General features: G+C 41.7%; 1 protein-coding gene across 7 annotated transcripts in view; it reads left to right on the top strand.

Moving 5' to 3' along the window:
* The window catches only part of ide (insulin-degrading enzyme), a 65,694-nt gene that overhangs the window by 25,640 nt on the left and 16,538 nt on the right, over positions 1-23,516 (top strand). For 5 of the 7 annotated variants that reach the window (XM_084169287.1, XM_084169291.1, XM_084169286.1 and 2 more), the window contains 10 exons: positions 6,197-6,309; positions 9,097-9,259; positions 9,456-9,548; positions 9,682-9,773; positions 11,694-11,774; positions 12,173-12,276; positions 15,367-15,469; positions 17,904-18,026; positions 18,510-18,592; positions 18,887-19,031. In XM_084169287.1, the coding sequence (XP_084025413.1) occupies positions 6,197-6,309; positions 9,097-9,259; positions 9,456-9,548; positions 9,682-9,773; positions 11,694-11,774; positions 12,173-12,276; positions 15,367-15,469; positions 17,904-18,026; positions 18,510-18,592; positions 18,887-19,031 (1,100 nt within the window). Of the gene's footprint in view, positions 1-6,196; positions 6,310-9,096; positions 9,260-9,455; positions 9,549-9,681; positions 9,774-11,693; positions 11,775-12,172; positions 12,277-15,366; positions 15,470-17,903; positions 18,027-18,509; positions 18,593-18,886; positions 19,032-19,559; positions 19,705-23,516 lie in introns of all 7 variants that reach the window. The other 2 variants (XM_084169288.1, XM_084169292.1) reach the window with 1 other exon arrangement.

Genomic DNA, 23,516 nt, shown 5'->3' with positions numbered 1-23,516 from the left:
AAATAACACACATAGAATCATGTAGTAACCAAAAAAGTGTTAAACAAATAAAAAATAGCCACCCTTTGCCTTGATGACAGCTTTGCACACTCTTGGCATTGAAAACCCTTGAATGAGTAGGTGTGTCCAAACCTTTGAGTGGTACTGTATATATACAGTGCCTTGTGAAAGTATTCATCCCCCTTGGCATTTGTCCTATTTTGTTGCATTACAACCTGTAATTTAAATGGATTTTTATTTGGATTTCATGTAAGGGACATACACAAAATAGTCCAAATTGGTGAAGTGAAAAAATATATAATAACTTGTTTCAAAAAATTCAAAAAAATTATTATTCACCCCCTTTGCTATGAAGCCCCTAAATAAGATCTGGTACAACCAATTACCTTCAGAAGTCACATAATCTGTTAGATTGCACACAGGTGGCCTCTATTTAAGTGTCACATGATCTCAGTATATATACACCTGTTCTGAAAGGCCCCAGAGTCTGCAACACCACTAAGCAAGGGGAACCACCAAGCAAGCGGCACCATGAAGACCAAGGTCGTCTCCAAACAGGTCAGGGACAAAGTTGTGGAGAAGTACAGATCAGGGTTGGGTTATAAAAAAATATCTGAAACTTTGAACATCCCACAGAGCACCATTTTAAATCCATTATTAAAAAATGGAACGAATATGGCACCACAACAAACCTGCCAAGAGAGGGCAGCCCACCAAAACTCACGGACCAGGCAAGGAGGGCATTAATCAGAGAGGCAACAGAGACCAAAGATAACCCTGAAGGAGCTGCAAAGCTCCACAGCGGAGATTGGAGTATCTGTCCATAGGACCACTTTAAGCCGTACACTCCACAGAGCTGGGCTTTACGGAATAAATAAATAAGCAAACACGTTTGGTGTTCGCCAAAAGGCATGTGGGAGACTCCCCAAACATATCGAAGAAGGTGCTCATGTCAGATGAGACTAAAATTGAGCTTTTTGGCCATCAAAGAAAACACAATGTCTGGCGCAAACCCAACACCTCTCATCACCCCGAGAACAACATCCCCACAGTGAAGCATGGTGGTGGCAGCATCATGTTGTGGGGATGTTTTTCATCGGCAGGGACTGGGAATCTGGTCAGAGTTGAAGGGAAGATGGATGGCGCTAAATACAGGAATATTCTTGAGGAAGACCTGTTTCAGTCTTCCAGAGATTTGAGACTGGGACGGAGGTTCACCTTCCAGCAGGACAATGACCCTAAGCATACTGCTAAAGCAATACTCAAGTGGTTTAAGGGGAAACATTTAAATGTCTTGGAATGGCCTAGTCAAAGCCCAGACCTCAATCCAATTGAGAATCTGTGGTATGACTTAGATTGCTGTACACCAGCGGAACCCATCCAACTTGAAGGAGCAGGAGCAGTTTTGCCTTGAAGAATGGGCAAAAATCCCAGTGGCTAGATGTGCCAAGCTTATAGAGACATACCCCAAGAGACTTGCAGCTGTAATTGCTGCAAAAGGTGGCTCTACAAAGTATTGACTTTGAGGGGGTGAATAGTTATGCACGCTCAAGTTTTCTGTCTTTCTGTCTTATTTCTTGTTTGTTTCTCAAGAAAAAATATTTTGCATCTTCAAAGTGATGGGCATGTTGTATAAATCAAATGATACAACCCCCCAAAAAATCCATTTTAATTCCAGGTTGTAAGGCAACTAAATAGGAAAAATGCCAAGGGGGGTGAATACTTTCGCAAGCCACTGTGTGTGTGTGTGTGTGTATGTAATATATATATATATATATACACTACTTTTCGCGGCTATGGCTTGCGTAATATTAGGCTTCATTAGTTGAGTGACAATGTAATTTTCTAGTTTATTTTTATCAAATGCGCTGTTGAAAATTGTTTTACTGGAATTAAATTAGCCTAAGCTACCGCAGGCGATAGGTAAGCTACATGCTCATCGGGGCTTACATTAGATTTTATTTTGATTGTTCAGGTTCACTATCAGCAAAAGTTTTGGTAGTTCGGAAAGTTTTCAGACCCTTCCCATTTTTCAGATTTTGTTAGGTTACAGTCTTATTCTAAAATGGATTAAATATTTTCCTCATCAATCTACACACAATACCCCATAATAACAAAGCGAAAACATGTTTTTAGGAATTTTTGCAGTTGTAAAGAAAATGAACATAAATACCTTATTTACATAAGTACTCAGTCCCTTTGCTATGAGACTCGAAATTGAGCTCAGGTGTATCCTGTTTCCATTGATCATCCTTGAGGTGTTTCTACAACTTGGAGTCCAACTATGGTAAATTCAATTGATTGGACATGATTTGGAAAGGCCCACACCTGTCTATATAAGGTCCCACAGTTGACAGTGCATGTCAGAGCAAAAACCAAGAGGTTGAAGGAATTGTCCGTAGAGCTCTGCGACAGGATTGTGTCGAGGCACAGATCTGTCGAAGGGTACCAAAAAATGACTACAGCAATGAAGGTCCCCAAGAACACAGTGGCCTCCATTCTTAAATGGAAGAAGTTTGGAACCACCAAGACTCTTCCTAGAGCTGGCCGCCCAGCCAAACTGAGCAATCGGGGGAGAAGGGCCTTGGTCAGGGAGGTGACCAAGAACCCGATGGTCACTCTGACAGAGCTCCAGAGTTCCTCTGTGGAGATGGGAGAACCTTCCAGAAGTACAACCATCTCTGCAGCACTCCACCAATCAGACCTTTTTTATGGTAGAGTGGCCAGACAGAAGCCACTCCTCAGTAAAAGGCACATGACCGCCCGCTTTTGAGTTTTCCAAAAGGCACCTAAAGGACTCTCAGAACATGAGAAACAAGATTCTCTGGCTGATGAAACCTAGATTGAACTCTTTAGCCTAAATGCCAAGCGTCACGTCTGGAGGAAACCTGGCACCATCCATACGGTGAAGCGTGGTGGCAGCATCATGCTGTGTGTTTCAGCGGCAGGGAGACTAGTCAGGATTGAGGGAAAGCTGAACGGAGCAAAATACAACGAGATCCTTGATGAAAACCTGCTCAGGACCTCAGACTGGGGGCGAAGGTTCACCTTCCAACAGAACAACGACCCTAAGCACACAGCCAAGACAACGCAGGAGTGGCTTCAGGACAAGTCTCTGAATGTCCTTGAGTGGCACAGCCAGAGCCCGCACTTGAACCCGATCGAACATCTCTGGAAAGACCGAAAATAGCTTTGCAGCGACGCTCCCCATCCAACCTGACAGAGCTTGAGAGGATCTGCAGAGAAGAATGGGAGAAACTCCCCAAATACAGGTGTGCCAAGCTTGTAACGTCATACCCAAGAAGACTCGATGCTGTAATCGCTGCCAAAAGTGCTTCAATAAATAATTTCTTCTTAACTGACTTGCCTAGTTAAATAAAGGTAAAAAATAAAATAAAGTACTGAGTAAAGAGTCTGAATACTTATGTAAATTTAATATTTCCATTTTTTATTTTGAATTAATTAGCCAAAATGTCAAACTGTTTTTGCTTTGTTATTATGGTGTATTGTGTGTAGATTGATGAGGGGGGGGAAACAATTGAATCCATTTTAGAATAAGGCTGTAATGTAATTTTTTTTTTTGAAAAGTCAAGGGGTCTGAATACTTTACAAATTGACTTTATATCCTCCTTTTTAGCTATACAGGGTAAAGTTGACAATTTCATAATGAGGAGGTTGCTACCCGCCAACACTGTTGGCCAATGCAGGAGAAGAAGAAATGCTGTCAACGGTCTAAACCAATTGATTTATTATTGGCTATGTCATATACATTTTTTAAAAGATAAGTATTGATACATTACTATCTCTAACACTTAATGTGCAAAAATTGATTTCAGATGATAGTGGGATGGTAGATGCCCAGTTTCCCTTATGGCTCAGCTTAGGTGCCTTCAGAAAGTATTCACACCCCTTGACTTATTACACATTTTGTTGTTACAGCCTGAAAAAATTGATTAAATTGAGATTTTGTGTCACTGGCCTACACACAATACCCTATAATGTAAAAGTGGAATTATGTTTTTAGAAATATTTACATGTTAATTAAAAGCTGAAATGTCTCCAGTCAAGTATTCAACCCCTTTGTTATGGCAAGCCTAAATAAGTTCAGGAGTAAAGATTTGCTTAACAAGTCACATAAGTTGCATGGACTCACTCTGTGTGCAATAATAGTGTTTTAACATGATTTTTGAATGACTACCTCATCTCTGCACCCCACTCATACAATTATCTGTAAGGTCGAGCAGTGAATTTCAAACACATATTCAACCACAAAGACCAGGGAGGTTTTCCAATGCCTCGCAAAGAAGGGCACCTATTGGTAAATGGGTAAAAATAAAAGCTGACATTGAATATCGCTTTGAGCATGGTGCAGTTATTAATTACACTTTGGATGGTGTAAAAATACACCCAGTCACTACAAAGATACAGGCGTCCTTCCTAACTCAGTTGCCTGAGAGGAAGGAAATCGCTCAGGGATTTCACCATGAGGCCAATGGTGACTTTAAAACAGAGTTTAATGGCTGTGATAAACTGTGGATGGATAGTTACTCCACAATATTAACCTAAATGACAGTGAAAGAAGGAATCCTGTACAGAATAAAAGTATTCCAAAACATGCATCCTGTTTGTAATAAGGCACTAAAGTAAAACTGCAAAGATTGTGGCAAATAAATTAACTTTATGTCCTGAATATGTTTGGGGCAAATCCAACACATCACTGAGTACCATTCTTCATATTTTCAAGCATGGTGGTGGCTGCATCATGTTATGGGTATGTTTGTCATCGGCAAGGACTAGGACGTTTTTTAGGATAAAAAGAAACGGAATAGAGCTAAGCACAGGCAAAGTCCTAGAGGAAAACCTGGTTGTCTGCTTTCCAACAGACACTGGGAGATGAATTCACCGTTCAGCAGGACATTAACCTAAAACACGAGGCCAAATATATGCTGGAGTTGCTTACCAAGACGACATAAATGTTCTTGAGGGGCCTAGTTAGTTTTGACATAAATCGGCTTGAAAATCTATGGCAAGACATGAAAATGGCTATCTAGCAATAATCAACAACCAGCTTGACAGAGCTTGAATAATTTAAAGAAGAAGAATGTGCAAATATTGTGCTATCCAGGTGTGCAAAGCTCTTAGAGGTGATTCTAACATGTATTGACTCGGGTGTGAATACTTATGTAAATTAGATATTTCTGTGTTTAATTTTCAATAGACTTCGAAATATGTCTAAACCTGTTTTCACTGTCATTATGGGGTATTGTGTGTAGATAAGTGAGGAGGGAAAAAAGTCAATCAAATGTTTTATTCAGGCTGTAACACAGCAAAATGTGGAGTAAGTAAATGGGTATGAATACTTTCCGAAGGGACTGTACACCTTAGACATATACATAATTTACACACACACTCGTCTGCTCGGACAGATCCAGCTCAGAGAGGCCCAGCTCATGAGCTCCATCAGCAGCAGATTAAAATGTTGAATTTAAAATGAACGCGTTTATGCAGCAGGTTTTGGTGCATCTAATCATATTGCATTGATTCGATCCTTTAGTCAAACAGAATCGCATCAAATCGTTTCAAACTAAAACGTATCGTTCCTGTATTGTCGGAGCCCATGTATCGAATTGTCTTGAAAGGGAAAGATGCACATCCCTGTTATTTCCCCTTTTTAATACTCCCCACCAGCCCTAGTAAATGATTCCTGAATAACCCTGGTGTTCAGCTTTCCACTTCTGTCCACAGATGAGCCTTAATCCAATAAGCCACTGGGGATACAGTAGGCTGTGTCACTGGTGTGTTCATTACCGGTTTGCATTTTCTGACACAATGTCCTCTACAGTGAAATGAAATGGGCTGCACATTGGCAGCCAGGTTTATGATGGTATGACCTCATACTTAATGGCTTTCACAGCTACACAGTTGAGTGTCTGGTTTGCAGCACATTTTGCTAAGCAATATTGACCTCCCCTGTTGCTGTACATGATTCAGAACTAACTTACAGGATGAAAACAGTCCTACATGTAATTACATGCTACATTACAACTACAGGACAGGAAGTGTATCAAGAATGTTAGAGCCAACATATTTGTGCTTTGAAGTGTTTTGTAATTCGAATGGTTTGAGTTTGAATCCAGGGAGATTGATGTTTATTTTAATAAATTAAACTTATCTGTCCCCTTTTTCTCATTTACAGAGTCATTAGATGAGCTCACCACAATGGTGGTCAAGCTGTTTGGAGAGGTGGAAAACAAGAATGTACCTATCCCAGAGTTCCCTGAGCACCCCTTCCAGGAGGAGCACCTCAGGGTGAGCTCCTTAGTTTGCACACCCACACACACACACCAGAGTTTCTGTTAGCTAGTAATTGCCGGCTTTTGGCTATAAAATAAATGCAAAGCCGGTAAATAAAACTGCCGTCCAAAATGATCGTTTTTTATTAATGAATGGAAATACCAATCAATATGTATACATTTGACCGTCATGCTTATCGTCTATAGGTTAATTTGTTTAATTTAGTGGAATTCAATTGGCCTGGGTTTTTTCGTTAGTCATGTATTTAATTTTTTCAACAACTGTCACACATGCACAGCGCCGATTTTGAATGGGATTTCTCCAATTTCTCAGTTGGTTGCTACTGCAGTAAAACATGATTTGATAAGCCCATTCATTGCGCAACAATTCTAAATGCAATCACGTGTTAACAGTTTTGGTGCATGATTAAAAATAGCTATTTTTATTTCTCAAATGGTAATTGAAGCGCGTCACCCACCACTTTAGGAGCTTTTGATTCGAAGCAATCGAACAGCTATTTTTTTTATTTAAAGGAGCTAATGATCATTTATTCTTCTGTGGCTAATTCATGCTTTCTGGTGAAGGATTTTGAATGATTATATTTATGTTTAGACTGGAGTAATTATATAGTTTTTACAAATGTATTTCCATTTACATCCCTACTGGACCCACTGTTATGGTTTTCACATCAACTTTCTTTCGTTGTCCAGAAGCCAAAGGCACAATCCTAGTCATATTAGCAACTCATCCTAGTTGTTGGATCTTTTAGATTCCCCCTCTTTCTGAGTTTCTAACAGAGATTTTCATCTGTCATATATTGAACCGCTATCAGGTGCGCTGTTTAGAATGGTGTTTTCCCAGGTGCGCTGTTTAGAATGGTGTTTTCCTGCAAATTGCATTTTGGCAAATGTTTGAAAATTAGGTTTTATTGGCTGCTTCATTACACGAGTGGCATGTTCTGTTGAGATGCATTACCGTAATCTAAATGTGATTTCTGTCATTCTGAGCACCGTGGCCGGTAAATCTTCCCGGTCACATTGTCCGGCACCACATTTTCCTAATGGAAACTCTGACACACACACACACACACACACACACACACACACACACACACACATATACAGTGCATTCGGAAAGTATTCAGACCCCTTGACTTTTTACAGCCTTATTCTAAAATTGATTGAATTGTTTTTTTCCCTCATCAATCTATACACAATAACCCATAATGACAAAGCGAAAACAGGTTTGTAGAAATGTTTGCAAATTTATTAAAAATAAAAGGCATACCTTATTTACATAAGTATTCAGACCCTTTGCTATGAGACTCAAAATTGAGCTCAGGTGCATCCTGTTTCCATTGATCATCCTTGAGATGTTTCTACAACTTGATTGGAGTTCACCTGTGGTAAATTCAATTGATTGGACATGATTTGGAAAGGCCCACACCTGTCTATATAAGGTCCCACAGTTGACAGTGCATGTCAGAGCAAAAACCAAGCCATAAGGTCGGAGGAATGGTCCGTAGAGCTCCGAGATTGTTTCGAGGCACAGATCTGGGGAAGGGTACCAAAACAATTCTGCTGCATTGAAGGTCCCCAAGAACAGTGGCTTCCATTTTGTTTAATGGAAGACGTTTGGAACCACCAATAATCTTGCTAGAGCTGGCCACCTGGCCAAAATGAGCAATCGGGGGAGAAGGGATTTGGTCAGGATGGTGACCAAGAACCTGATGGTCACTCTGACAGAGCTCCAGAGTTCCTCTGTGGAGATGGGAGAACCTTCCAGAAGGACACACATCTCTGCAGCACTCCACCAATCAGGCCTTTATGGTAGTGGCCAGACGGAAGTCACTCCTCAGTAAAAGGCACATGACAGCCCGCTTGGAGTTTGCCAAAAGGTACCTAAAGGACTCTCGGACCATGAGAAACAAGATTCTCTGGTCTGATGAAACCTAGATTGAACTCTTTGGCCTGAATGCCAAGCGTCACATCTGGAGGAAACCTGGCACCATCCCTACAGTGAAGCATTGTGGTGGCAGCGTCATACTGTGGGGATGTTTTTCAGCGGCAGGGACTGGGAGACTAGTCAGGATCGAGGGAAAGCTGAATAGAGCAAAGTACACAGAGATTCTTGATGAAAACCTGCTCCACAGCGCTCAGGACCTCAGACTGGGGCAAAGGTTCACCTTCCAACAGGAAAACAACCCTAAGCACACAGCCAATACAATGCAGGAGTGGGTTCTGGACAAGTCTGAATGTCCATGAGTGGCCCAGCCAGAGCCCGGACTTGAACCCGATTGAACGTATCTGGGGAGACATGAAAATAGCTGTGCGTCGACGCTCCCCATCCAACCTGACAGAGCTTGAGAGGATCTGCAGAGAAGAATGGGAAAAACTCCCCAAATACAGGTGTACCAAGCTTGTAGCGTCATACCCAAGAAGACTCGAGGCTGTAATTGCTGCCAAAGGTGCTTCAACAAAGTACTGGGTAAAGGGTCTGAATATTTATGTAAATGTGATATTTCTGTTATAAAATGTTTTTTTTGTTGCTAACTATTCTAAACTTTTTTGCCCTGTCATTATGGGGTATTGTGTGTAGATTGATGAGCAGAAAAAAAACTATTTAATCCATTTTAGAATAAGACTAATGTAACAAAGTGGAAAAAGTCAAGGGGTCTGAATAGTTTCCTAATGCACTGTATGGACACACAATGTAATACATACTACCATCGAACAGTTGTGCAACTGAGATCCTTTTCATAATTCTCAATTCAAATATCTCCTTCCTAAATTCCCCCCACAGCAATTCTACAAAGTGGTGCCTATCAAGGACATTAGGAACTTGTATGTGACGTTCCCCATCCCAGACCTGCAGAAGTACTACAAGTCCAACCCAGGCCACTACCTGGGCCACCTGATAGGCCACGAGGGCCCAGGGAGCCTGCTGTCTGAGCTCAAATCCAAAGGTAGGCCAGAGGACTGTGATTTAATCTTAGTTAAGATTTAGGGCTTGATGGAATGGTATAAATATCCTAAATGCTATTTCTTTCTATTTGTGACAGTAATTAATCAAAAGTTTATGCTGACAATACATGCTGTATATGTGTAGAATTGTTTATATTTGAATTGACAGTGATAGCTATGTCCTTTATTCTTGTGCAGGCTGGGTGAACACACTGGTCGGAGGCCAGAAAGAGGGAGCTAAAGGCTTCATGTTCTTCATCATCAATGTGGACCTGACAGAGGAGGGACTCTGTAAGCATTAGGATCTCAGGGATTTTGTGTTCATGTGTGTGTATGTGCCCACACCCTAAAGTCAGGAAGGTGTTTGTCTGTGTGTGGGGTTTTGTGTTTCAACCCTGTGAGCTGAAGTGTCATTTGTCTCTAGTGCACGTGGATGACATCATCTTCCACATGTTCCAGTATATCCAGAAGCTGCGCACTGAGGGGCCTCAGGAGTGGGTCTTCGAGGAGTGCAAGGTGAATATGCACTGTGGTGCACTGTGGTACCACTCACTTCTAATCTGTCTGAGCTCAGTCTACTTACTATAGAGTCCATTCTGAAAGTATTCAGACCCCTTGATTTTTTTCAAAATTGTGTTACTTTACAGCCTCATTCTAAAATGGATTAAATAGTTTTTTTCCTCATCAATCTACACACAATACCCCATAATGACAAAGCAAAAACAGGTTTTTAGAAATTTTTGCAAATGTATTAATAATAAAATAATACGCTTTACTCAGTACTGAAGCACCTTTGGCAGCGATTACAGCCTTGAGTGTTCTTGGGTATGACGCTACAAGTTTGGCATACATGTATTTGGGAGTTTTCTCCCATTCTCTGCAGATCCTGTCAAGCTCTGTCAGGTTGGATGGGGTGCGACGCTGTACAGCTATTTTCAGGTCTCTCCAGAGATGTTCAATCGGGTCAAGTCCGGGTTCTGGCTGGGCCACTCAAGCACATTCAAAGACTTGTTCCGAAGCCACTCCTGCGTTGTCTTGGCTGTGTGCTTAGGGTTGTTGTCCTATTGGAAGGTGAGCCTTCGCCCCAGTCTGAGGTCCTGAGCGCTCTGGAGCAGGTTTTCGTCAAGGATCTCTCTGTACTTTGCTCCATTCATCTTTCCCTCGATCCTGACTAGTCTCCCAGTCCCTGCTGCTGAAAAACATCCCCACAGTATGATGCTGCCACCACAATGCTTCACTGTAGGGATGGTGCCAGGTTTCCTCCAGACGTGACGCTTGGCATTCAGGCCAAAGAGTTCAATCTAGGTTTCATCAGACCAGAGAATCTTGGTTCTCATGGTCTGAGAGTCCTTTAGGTACCTTTTGGCAAACTCCAAGCGGGCTGTCATGTGCCTTTTACTGAGGGGTGGCTTACGTTTGGCCACTACCATAAAGGCCTGATTGGTGGAGTGCTGCTGAGATGGTTGTCCTCCTGGAAGTTTCTCCCATCTCCACAGAGGAGCTCTGTCAGTGACCATCGGGTTCTTGGTCACCTCCCTGACCAAGGCCCTTCTCCCCCGATTTTTCCGTTTTGGTCACCTCCCTGACCAAGGCCCTTCTCCCCCGATTTTTCAGTTTGGCCGGGCGGCCAACTCTTGGAAGAGTCTTGGTGGTTCCAAACTTCTTCCATTTAATAATTATGGAGGCAACTGTGTTCTTGGGGACCTTCAGTGCGGCAGACATTTTTTGGTACCCTTTCCCGGATCTGAGCCTCGACACAATCCTGTCTCTGACAATTCCTTTGACCTCATGGCTTGGTTTTTGCTCTGACATGCACTGTGAACTGTTGGACCTTATATAGACAGGTGTGTGCCTTTCCAAATCCTGTCCAATCAATTGAATTTACCACAGGTGGACTCCAATCAAGTTGTAAAAACATCTCAAGGATGATCAATGGAAACAGAATGCACCTGAGCTCAATTTCGAGTCTCATAGCAAAGGGTCTGAATACTTATGTAAATAAGGTATTTTATTTAATTTATACATTTGCAAAAATGTCTAAACCTGTTTTTGCTTTGTCATTATGGGGGTATTGTGTGTAGATTGAGGATTTGTAAAAAAAAAAAAAATCCATTTTTGAATAAGGCTGTGGAAAAAATCAAGGGGTCTGAATACTTTCCGAATGCACTGTAACTGTCTTAGAAGCCAGTGTATGTGTTGTCAGAAAACAATCAGTCATTAACATTTTATGTATAGCCCTTTTTACAAACAAAATAGTTAGGACCAAGACTGAGAAACCTACTCAAATAGGCTTTTTGCTGGCCTCATAGTTAAACTTCTGTTGTATGTAACAGTACACATGGATCATGTGAATTGTCTTGTTGCTCAATTCTCCGTTGTATGTAATAATACTGTATTTTCATGTGATTGACGTGACTTGTCTCTTCTCCTCCGCAGGACTTAAACACGGTAGCCTTCAGGTTCAAGGACAAGGAGCGGCCCCGTGGCTACACCTCCAAAGTGGCTGGATTACTGCACGTAGGTGGTGTTCTCTCCATTTCTTAAAGTCGTCTCCACGGTGATGCACTGCAGTTCCGTGGCTCCGATTTGATGATGACGTTGTCATCAGAGTGCCTTGTCTGCCAGTCTCCTATTTTATGGGAAAAAAGATGTACAGATTCAGCCCCAGTCTAAATTAAACTGACATTCCTGCTAGTGTTAAACTATTACTATGGTTGTAAGGCAGTCGGACCGGGGTAGGATATCCACTGTATTTCTGTCTGTGGTGTTCATTATTGTGTGCATCTTTTTTGAAAATAAGCAGAACCCCAGTTCTGTATTCCTCTACTCCAGTAAAGTGTTCCCCTGCAAGTGTTAGTCAAAGGCCTCCCCCATTGTTGGCACCTAAACCTGTTTTTTTGTCCTCTGTTTTGCAGTACTACCCTCTGGAGGAGATCCTAGCAGCAGAGTACCTGCTGGAAGACTTCAGGCCAGACCTGATAGAGATGGTCCTGGACAAGCTGAGGCCGGAATACGTCAGGTCAGTTCCAGCTCTTCACCGGGTCACTAACCCTGTTTGCTCTGCTCTCCTATATCAGTTTCACAATATATTGCCCAACTGGATGAACCATACTGCTGGCTTGGATATACAGTGGATATAAAAAGTCTACACACCCCTGTTAAAATGCCAGGTTTTTGTGATGTAAAAGAATGAGACAAAGATAAATCATGTCAGAACTTTTTCCACTGTTAATGTGACCTATAATGTGAACAATTCAATTGAAAAACAAACTGAAATCTTCGAGGGGGAAAAATGAAAAATAAAAACCTTACAATAACCTGGTTGCATAAGTGTGCACACCCTCTTATAACTGGGGATGTGGCTGTGTTCAGAATTAACCAATCACATTCAAACTCATGTTAAATAGAAGTCATTACACACCTGCCATCATTTAAAGTGACTCTGATTAATCACAAATAAAGTTCAGCTGTTCTAGGACTTTCCTGACATTTTCTTGGTTGCATCTCAGAGCAAAAGCCATGGTCCGCAGATAGCTTCCAAGGCATCAAAGGGATCTCATTGTTGAAAGATTTCAGTCAGGAGAAGGGTACAAAATAATTTCCAAAGCATTACATATACCATGGAACACAGTGAAGACAGTCATCATCAAGTGGAGAAAATATGGCACAACAGAGACATTACCAAGAACTGGACGTCCCTCCAAAATGTATGAAAAGACGAGAAAACTGGTCAGGGAGGCTTCCAAGAGGCCTACAGCAAAATTAAAGGAGCTGCAGGAATTTCTGGCAAGTACTGGCTGTGTGCTACATGTGACAACAATCTCCCGTATTCTTCATATGAATGGGCTATGGGTTAGGGTGGCAAGACGGAAGCCTTTTCTTACAAAATAAACAGTTTGCAAAAACAAACATCAAGTCCCCCAAAAGCACGTGGAAAAATGTGTTATGGTCTGATGAAACCAAGGTTGAACTTTTTGGCCATAATTCCAAAAGGTATGTTTGGGGCAAAAACAACACTGCACATCACCCAAAGAACACCATACCACCAGTGAAGCATGGTGGTGGCAGCATCATGCTTTGGGGCTGTTTTTCTTCAGCTGGAACCGGGGCCTTAGTCAGGGTGGAGGGAATTATGAACAGTTCCAAATACCAGGCAATTTTGGCACAAAACCTTCAGGCGTCCGTTAGAAAGCTGAAGATGAAGAGGAAGTTCACCTTTCAGCACGACAACGACCCAAAGCACCCATCCAAATCCACAAAAGCATGGCTTCACCAGAAGAAGATTAACGTTTTGGAATGGCCCAGCCGGAGCCCAGACCTGAATCCAATTGAACATCTCTGGGGTGATCTGAAGTGGGCTGTGCACAGGAGATGTCCTTGCAATCTGACAGATTTGGAGCACTTTTGCAAAGAAGAGTGGGCAAATATTGCCACGTCAAGATGTGCCATGCTAATAGACTCCTACCCAAAAAGTGCTGTAATAAAATCAAAATGTGCTTCAACAAAGTATTAGGTTAAGGGTGTGCATACTTATGCAACCAGGTTATTGTGAGTTTTTTATTTTTTATTTCCCCCCTCCAAAGATTTCAGTTTGTTTTTCAATTGAATTGTTCATGTTATAGGTCACATTAAAGGTGGAAAAATTTCTGACATGATTTATCTTTGTCTCATTCTTTTACATCACAAAAATCTGGCATTTTAACAGGGGTGTGTAGACTTTTTATATCCACTGTATATATATATATCTTTTAATTCTTTCCAGCATAGTTTCAGCAACTGTGGAGGATGCAAAATTAGACCCGCGCAGTACAGATTGGCTCAGCTAGGTCAGTTTGGCTCAGTAGTGTGACAAGGGCACCTGAGAAGATCATTTTGATAAACGTGGTTGTAATTTCCTTGAAAAAGTGTACATCCAGCAACTATATATACCCAGACACATTACTGATGTCTCCTATGTTGCCCTTCTTTTAGAGGACTCTTTCTCCTTTTGAGATACGCTTTTTTTTTGGACCTAACTTTGAAAATGCCAGTATCTTGCTGTGATGTTTGAAATAAGTACATGGGTAACTCTGTGTTTGAGCAGATGTTGCAGTCCATGGTTACAAACATTCAGATAATATGACACTTCAACTGAGTCAACTTGAATAACAAACAACCAAGGTCATACATGTTATACAATCATTAGGCTAGTAGTGGAACCATTCAGTCATGTCATTAACCATACAATCATGTAGGGTAAATCTAAATGTGATCTTACATTTCCCATTGCACACTGTTTACAGTCATTCTCATGGCAGATTTACCTCAACATTCACCTAAACTTCCCACTGTTGAATTAACTGCCAGAAAACTTTCAGAAACTGTTCAAACTAAAACACTGGGGGAGCTCAATAACACATTCTGCAGTATTACTACCACTACAGTCACTGCTTTTCCACTTCAGTCACTACTAATACTACAGTCCCTACTTCTACCACAGTCACTACTACGATTCATTCTACTGATACCACTAGAATCAATGCTACCATTGCTACAGTCACTACTACTACTACTGCATTAAAACTACTACAACTTCTTTCACTACCATTTCAAATGCTTTTAGACAGCTGAAGCAAGCACACATTTTCTTCGGGAAATGTAACTTTTCTAGTTATCATAATATTGGCTGGCTATCTGCACCACTTATCTGTTTTAATCACATTGACCCTACAAACTGTAATTGACTGGAGCCTCCCGAACCTCCTATCCCCAGTGTTATTATACAGTTGATTGATTGGTGCAGCAGGGTTAAGATAACTTTTTTTGTTCTAAATCCAGCACATCTATCGGAAGGCCATATTGCCAAGGTGTAGGTCTTCTTAATATATCCCATTGATCACAAGCTGACACAATGCGTTGATGAATCTCCACTGCCTCTGGCATCCTACATATAGAAGACTGGTATAGAAAAGGCTTTGGGAGGTACTCGAGCTGATGTCGTAAGGGCAGCTGGAAATCTAGCCGCAGTTGCTCAGGGAAAATGGAGTGTGTCTAACTCCTAACCGGTCTGACAAGGGTTTATAAATGCTGATAATAATAAAACCTGTTTCTGTTTGTCCTCCACCTGCAGAGTCGCAGTCGTCTCAAAGTCGTTCGAAGGGCAGACGGACAAGACGGAGGAATGGTATGGGACGCACTACAAACAGGAGCCCATATCTGAAGACATCCTCAAGGTGAGACTGACACACGTTCCAACTCGACAGCTTTTCCATTTACTCATCACCCTGTGGGTGACGCCAAGTGCCTTTCCTTGATTCCACACGTCCTCTCCTCATCCTCAAACTGCAATGTAGGAGAAGATCAGATGTTCCTCCCCTCTGACCTTCTCCTTCAGTGCGTTTTCAGTAGAAGGAAAGGAAACGGGGACACAATTAAATAGGACAGATTTGAGATTCACCCTGACTGGGCGACTTTGTAAATCATCCACTGGCAATGCTTGAAGGAATCTTCAATCCATCTACTTGCTGTCACACATTCCAACATAATCTAAGGTTTATCATGCCATGAGTAAGAAAATAAATGGCTTATGGGTAAGGTGCTGTTGATCCACAGTCAACACCCCAGTGGTGAATGATGTTTAAAGCCACAGATGTTTGCTCAAGTTCCAATAGTTTGCTGACTTTTTTTCTATTCAGTGTAGATGCAGGGTTAGGGTGGAAATGTGAGATGTTTCATCAATCGGGAAGTTTTGGAAAAGTCAATTTGCAGGCAGACTGACACTAGCACTGTGAATGTTCTCAATTCACCTTTCTGAAACAATGCCCAGGGCCACAAACTCCCCTGAGCTTATGAGGTTCCAAAAGCAGAAAAAGCTGTTGTGGAAGTCTTTAATACTCCCAAAGCCAACGCTGTACATTTCATGAGCTTTTACAGTGGTGTCTTTTTCTCCTAAAGGTTTCTACACAACTATCTAACTACAGCCAACCCAATAGTCTAAGAATTTGTTTTTTTAAAGAATCTGGACATTTTTTTAAGGAATCCGCCTGGTGTGTTTTAGAATTGAGCGGTATCCAGATTTTCATACCTTTTTAAACCGTCCTTGTGCCATATACGGCATTAACGGCATAGCTCACAAGGTGGCGCTATTTGTTTTTCAAACGCAAAAAAGTAATGTATATTACCAGAATGCTAACAAATGCTAGCAAAGTACTAGTATACTAATATTCCCATAGCAGATGCTAGCTAAATGCTAATTAACAAAAATATAAATGCAACAAGTAAAGTGTTGGTCCCATGTTTCATGAGCTGAAATAAAATATCCCAGAAATGTTCCATACGCACAAAAAGCTTATTTCTCTCGATTTTGTGCACAAATTTCTTTACATCCCTGTTAGTGAGCATTTCTCCTTTGCCAAGATAATCCATCCACCTGACTGGTGTGGCATATCAAGAAGCTGATTAAACAGCATGATCATTATACCTAATATGAACTGTAACTCAGTAAAATTGTTGAAATTGTTGCATGTTTTGTTTTTATTTTTTTGTTCAGTAGAATTAGAAAGACAGACAATCCATTTTTGCAAATATATTAAAAATCAGTATTCAGGCCCTGCTATGACACTCAAAATTGAGCTCAGGTGCATCCTATTTCCTTTGATCATCCTTGATGTTTCTACAACTTGATTGGATTCCACCTGTGGTAAATTCAATTGATTGGACATGATTTGGAAAGGCACACACACCTGTCTATATAAGGTCCCACAGTTGACAGTGCATGTCAGAGCAAAAACCAAGCCATGAGGTCGAAGGAATTGTCCGTAGAGCGCCGAGACTCTAAAAATAAAAAGTGGTTGTCCCACTGGCTATCATAAGGTGAATGCACCAATTTGTAAGTCGCTCTGGATAAGAGCGTCTGCTAAATGACGTAAATGTAAATGTCTTAGTATGCCTCTATTTCGGGGGGCGGGGGGGAACTTCCTTGACAGAATAATTATTCTCCTTTGACTGCATTTTCTGCAGTTCTTACTTTTGCCACTAGAGTGCAGTCAGACAATTTTCTGTGGGTGTGTGCTCCCGAAGTTGACTGTTTTTTTTTCTTGTTAGCTAGCAGTTTTCAACTGTTAGCAGCCAATGGCTAGCAGTTTCGTACTGATGATAAACAGATGATTGCAATTTGAGTCATTACTAAAAGGATGATTGCAATTTGAGTCATTACTGAATTATTTGATGTAACAAATCAAACCTCAAATAATTCATGTTAACCTCGTAAACAATTCATTTAGACCCAGCGTTTATTTGAAACTGGTGTTTATTTGCTGAAATGTGTACCGTTGCCCGGCTATTAAAAGGAACAGGCGGCTATTTGAGACTGCGTTTAATTGAAGTTTTATGGCATTTCAAAATACCTGCGTATACACGGTATACTGTCGAAGCCTCGTGTGTAATCCCGTTGGTCGCCACTGGACATAGTTGCTCATAGTTGGTCCTGTGTCATGTAGAATCTGCCATGGACAGTTGGTCAGGGGAAAAACTACCCATTGCATTATCTATAGTTTGTTGGCTATAGTTGGATAGGTGTGTAGAAGCCTTTAGTCACCTATCAATAAATTCCATCCCTAACCTGTTGACTGAGAAAGGAGGACTAGCTAACTCATCTGTGTGTTTCAGAAATGGGGAAAAGCTGACTTCAATGGCAAGTTCAAGCTGCCCATGAAGAACGAGTTCATTCCTACCAACTTTGATATCTACCCTCTGGAGAAAGACTCTCCCTCCGCCCCAACTCTAATCAAGGTAAGCCTCGCTCTGGATAAGAGTGTCTGCTAAATGACTAAAATGTAAAATGGCGGGGTGTTGCATTATCAAAGGCATACAAATACAAAAAGCTAACAGACCTGAACGCGTAGCTGCATGTTTCAAGTGTCTGAATCTGTTCATAAGCTTTCATATGGTAATGAGGAAATGGTTACAGGATTGAGATATTCAGTATTTAGTAGGCCTACTGTTGTTGTTAAGGTGTTCTGATCGGCGGACGTACGTGGTGGTAATTACTGCTGACCGATTGGAGTCTCTTGTGGAACAACTCTTTTGAGCTAAGCTTCAGTATTTAATTTTGGGCTGCTGTTCACCCCAATAAAGTACAAAGGCAGTAGTAGTTTGATCTACCGCTCTTCAAAGCAAGTATGACGATATCAGACTGCAGTACCTTTTGCAAGCCCTTTCTTATCAATGGCATCTGCTGCTAATGCTTATCTTACCATGTGTTATTTTTTCTAGGACACTGCTATGAGCAAGGTGTGGTTCAAGCAGGATGACAAGTTTTTCCTACCAAAGGCATGCCTGAACTTTGAGTTCTTCAGGTTGGTAGACAAACCACACAGCCCCTGTTTATGAGATGATGATGTGATATGTAATGTGATTTAATCTTTTGTCTTGTTTTCCTGATTTACAACCTATTGGAGTTATAGTACTCAAATACTGCAATTTGAAATCATATTACGAAGTACCCCATGGAAACCCACTTGTCCTGCCGATCCCTAATTTTGAATGAATGCAACACCGTAACTGTTTGTTTTTCAAGGAGAGCAAATTGGAGCGAGAGTTCTGTGGAGTTGTAGCTACTGTGTCATTCACCACTGCCATTTTCTCTACAGCCCGTTTGCGTATGTGGACCCGATACATTGTAACATGGCCTATTTGTACCTGGAGCTCCTCAAAGACTCCCTCAACGAGTATGCATATGCAGCCGAGCTAGCAGGCTTGAACTATGACCTCCAAAATACCATCTATGGGATGTATGTAAGTATCCTAATTTCCCATCACCCTCACGCCGCCGCGACCCCAAACCCACCCGTTCCTCCCTCAATCTGGGCCTTCGTGTCAGCCCTGGCTGCAACATCCTAATCATTTTCCCTTTCCCACTCCTCCCTCTCTCAAAACCACCTCGTTGGAAACGCTATACTTGAGTTGTCTGTTTCCTGTTCGTGCTGGCACTGTTTGGGTATGAACGTAAATCGTCATTTGGTAAAGTAGTCCCCTGTCAGACAGAGGAACAGTATTTTTGTATCAAAACTCTTATACAAAAGAATGGGAAATGGACACCTCAAGACGCTTCCACACTAGAAGTAGTAGTGGCCTTGGCATTTAGCGACAAAATACGCCGTCCCTCCTTGGTGGACAGAATGGCCGGTCGCGAGGCTGCATATACATACTCTTCTTTATCAGTATCCTCACCCTGCTCTCTGTCCGTTTTTGACAACCTCATCCCACCTCCCCTACCCAACACTCATGTCTTTTCTTTTTGTTTGTCTTTTTTGTTGTTGTTAGTCGCTACCTATACTCAGACCCCCTGCACTGCAACATGACCTACCTGTTTCTCAGGTTATTGAAGGATGATTTAAAAGAGTATACATATGCAGCCCGCCTTGCCGGGCTGGTCTATGGCATAGCCTCAGGGATGAATGCCATCCTCGTAAGTACAGCGTCCGTCTGTCTGCCCCCCCTAATGGCTAGGGGGACGAGGGAGGGCGCCAGCTTGAGGCTTTGAATGTGCAGGACTGGCTTTATCTTTCCCCTCTATCTACGTCCACTCTTTCTATGTGTGTTTGTATGTTAGTCTGTCTGTAGGAAGATGGGGAGCTACTAGAGCCTCCCCTTCCTATTAGTGATGGGAAGTTCAACTCTTTTTACTGACTCAGGTCTTTTCAACTCATTCAGTGAAAATAACAAATCTTTCGACTCATTTTATTCAGTAAAACTGCTGGTGAAGGATTAACTAAAAATGCAAAAGAATCATGATTCTACAAGCCACTCGTTCACCATAGGGGGCTTCTTGGAGCTGTCGTTGGTGACAGACTTATAAAAGTGTGCTTCAAACAATGTAGATTTGTTGATTGCTAGGCATACAAATACAATTATTTCTTACCTTTTGAAACAAGGTCTAGTTGTGGCCGCAACCGGACTAGATTGTGAACGACTCTTGCTTGACTGCCGCGAGGGAGTAACACAATATCGTTCACGAACTGCAGCACCCCTCCAAAGGATTCGTTTTTGAGTTTGTTCGGCAGAGTCAGGCTGTGTATGTTTGGTTCTACAAAGCTGTGTCCATCGATAAAAAAATTATATAATCAATTATTTTGCATTAATTCTTGCACAATGCGATCAATTGACAGTTCTAAATATGTAATTTCCTTCTATGTTGCCTGCAGCATGACCTATTTTCCTGCGCGCACGTATGATAGACAGTTGGTGGTGGTGGTTTGGAGCACGTCTCCAGAGCCGCCAGCAGGTCAAACGACCGACTAAAATGATCCTGTCTTGAGTCAGTAAAAAGTTGTTCAAAAAGAAAGAATCGTATGTGGACTGCACATCACTACTTCCTATGTCCTGTCTATGTACCCACTTGTGGTTTCACTGCAAGGATGGCCAAATCTAGTCCTCAAGGCATGCCGTTTAACTTTATATGAAATTCAATATCAACTTTTCATTTATCAAATACTTCTGGTAACATGGACTAAATTCAACTGATCAGGTCTGGATTAAAATATGAACTCTATCAGCAGACTGCCTGTCTTGAAGGACACATGTTTGGCCCTGTTGATTTCACTGAATCACTCCCAAAACACACCGCAGATAGAACTTCATACATTCTCTCACATTTTTGTTGTATTTATTTTAATGCATCTTTAGCAGCCAGTTTGAAACTCATTGCTGTCTATCAGCCAGATAGGAGAACAGTGTCTCCTTCACAAGTCATAAAGGAATAAAGCCAAACACTGCTTATCCTCTGACAAATGTATAGGTACTGTAAATTCTGCTGACTCATGATTCCAATAGCAAGTTCCAGACTGGAGCTGGCATTGTACGTATAGCTAATAGCGTTTGCAAGCTTTAAAAAAAATTTGCCCTCTAAAGCTATCTTCAGAGGTTAGGATTGGAATTAGGTTTTGGTATGTGTCTGTAAAATGGCGAAACGAGATGCCCATGTGCTTGTCTTTCACTGCTCCTCTGTAGCTTTGGTTTGTGGTGCTTTGGTTTCGCTCTTTAACTTAAGCAACTAACTAATTTTACGACTCATGTTTGTCTAACATCCAAACTAGGCCCACATCTGTGAAATAATAGCTTATGTGTGCAGAATAAAGCACAGTCTTAGTTACGAGAATATATTTTGCTTGCTTGTTAGAACTTATTCACTACTATTATGTGATATCAAGGTCATAAATAAGAGACTACTTAAGAATAGGATTATACTTTTTATATAGGCTAATCACTCATGGGTTGATGCTACATACTTTTAATTCTACATTCCGGCCAATCACACATACCTAGCTAACTGTATGATAGGGTGTTTTTCCTCCTATATTAGCTTTTCCAAGCTTCAGGAGTAATAGAGTTGAGAAAGCACAAACTGGTTTGGGGCTCGTCAAGGATAATGATGTTGGAAGAGATTAGAGTTAACTGGTGTTGTTTCTTACACAGCCTGCACACACTTCATCAGTCTCATTCACAATTTGACAAGCACTTCATAATATTTTCACCCATCATACTATTTTCAATTGAATCTGGTCTTTACATATAGCCTACTATATGCATTTGGAAAGTATTCTGACCCCTTGACTTTTTCCACATTTTGTTACGTTACAGCCTTATTCTAAAATGGATTAAATAGTTTTCCCCCCTCATCAATCTACACACAACACCCCATAATGACAAAGCAAAAACAGGTTTATAGAATTTTTTGCACATTTATTAAATATAAAAATTCTGAAATACCTTATTTACATAAGTATTCAGACCCATTGCTATGAGACTCGAAATTGAGCTCAGGTAAATCCTGTTTCCATTGATCATCCTTGAGATGTTTCTACAACTTGATTGGAGTACACCTGTGGTAAATTCAATTGAATTGACATGTTTCTGAAAGGCACACACCTGTCTAGATAAGGTCCCACAGTTGACAAAAAGTTAGAGCAAAAACCAAGCCATGAGGTCGAAGGAATTGTGACGAGGCACAGAAAAAAATGTCTGCAGCATTGAAGGTCCCCAAGAGCACAGTGGCCTTCATCATTCTTAAATGGAAGACGTTTGGAACCATCAAGACTCTTCCTAGAGCTGGCCGCCCGGCCACACTGATCAATCGGGGGAGAAGGGCCTTGGTCAGGGAGGTGACCAAGAACCACGAGGGTCACTCTGACAGAGCTCCAGAGTTCCTCTTTGGAGATGGGTGAACATCCAGAAGGACAACAATCTCTGCAGCACTCCACCAATCAGGCCTTTATGGTAGAGTGGCCAGACGGAAGCCACTCCTCAGTAAAAGGCACATGACCGCCCGCTTGGAGTTTGCCAAAAGGCACCTAAAGGACTCTCAGACCATCTCTGGTCTGATGAAACCAAGATTGAACTATTTGGCCTGAATGCCAACCGTCACATCTGGAGGAACCCTGGCACCATCCCTACAGTGAAGCATGGTGGTGGCAGCATCATGCTGTGGGGATGTTTTTCAGCGGCAGGGACTGGGAGACTAGTCAGGATCAAGGGAAAGATGAACGGAGCAAAGTACAGAGAGATCCTTGATGAAAACCTGCTCCAGAGTGCTCAGGACCTCACTGTGGCGAAGGTTCACCTTCCAACAGGACAACGACCCTAAGCGCACAGCCAAGACAAGGATTGGCTTTGGGAGTCTCCTTGAGTATCCTTGAGTGGTCCAGCCAGAGCCCGCACTTGAACCCGATCTAACATCTCTGGAGAGACCTGAAAATAGCTGTGCAGCGACGCTCCCCATCCAACCTGACAGAGCTTGAGGGGATCTGCGTAGAAGAATGAGAGAAACTCCCCAAATACAGGTGTGCCAAGCTTGTAGTGTCTGTCGTGGAATATTCTAATCACGTGAGAGAGACTTTGTCATTTCTTCAAACAATCATCTTTATTCAATATCAATTTAATTATTGCAATAATGAAGCTGGTCGACCACACACTCCGAAGTGTGTTTTGCCTAGAGCTTAACCTTTACAGAAAATGCTGGTTCTTATATAGCTGACACTAAAAATGCTTAGTCATGGCTGGTTCTACCCATCCCATGCAGATCGGGGGCATCATAAGCCACTTTGGTTTTATCTTGTGATTATCTGCACCTGGTGTTGTTTTAACCCCAAACCTGGGTTAGTTTCCCAAACACAAGGATGAACAGGCTATCTTTATCTCAGTTACACCCACCAGATCTTGTCTATGGAATGCATGCTGTAGATCAATTGCCAGCTATCTCTAGTGACCATATGCCCAGATTTA

This window comes from Coregonus lavaretus (genome assembly GCF_964263955.1).
Source record: "Coregonus lavaretus genome assembly, chromosome: 1".
In the NCBI taxonomy this organism is placed as follows: Eukaryota; Metazoa; Chordata; class Actinopteri; order Salmoniformes; family Salmonidae; genus Coregonus; species Coregonus lavaretus.
Note: the sequence above shows the minus strand (reverse complement) of the source record. Positions and strands in the feature narration are given on the sequence as shown.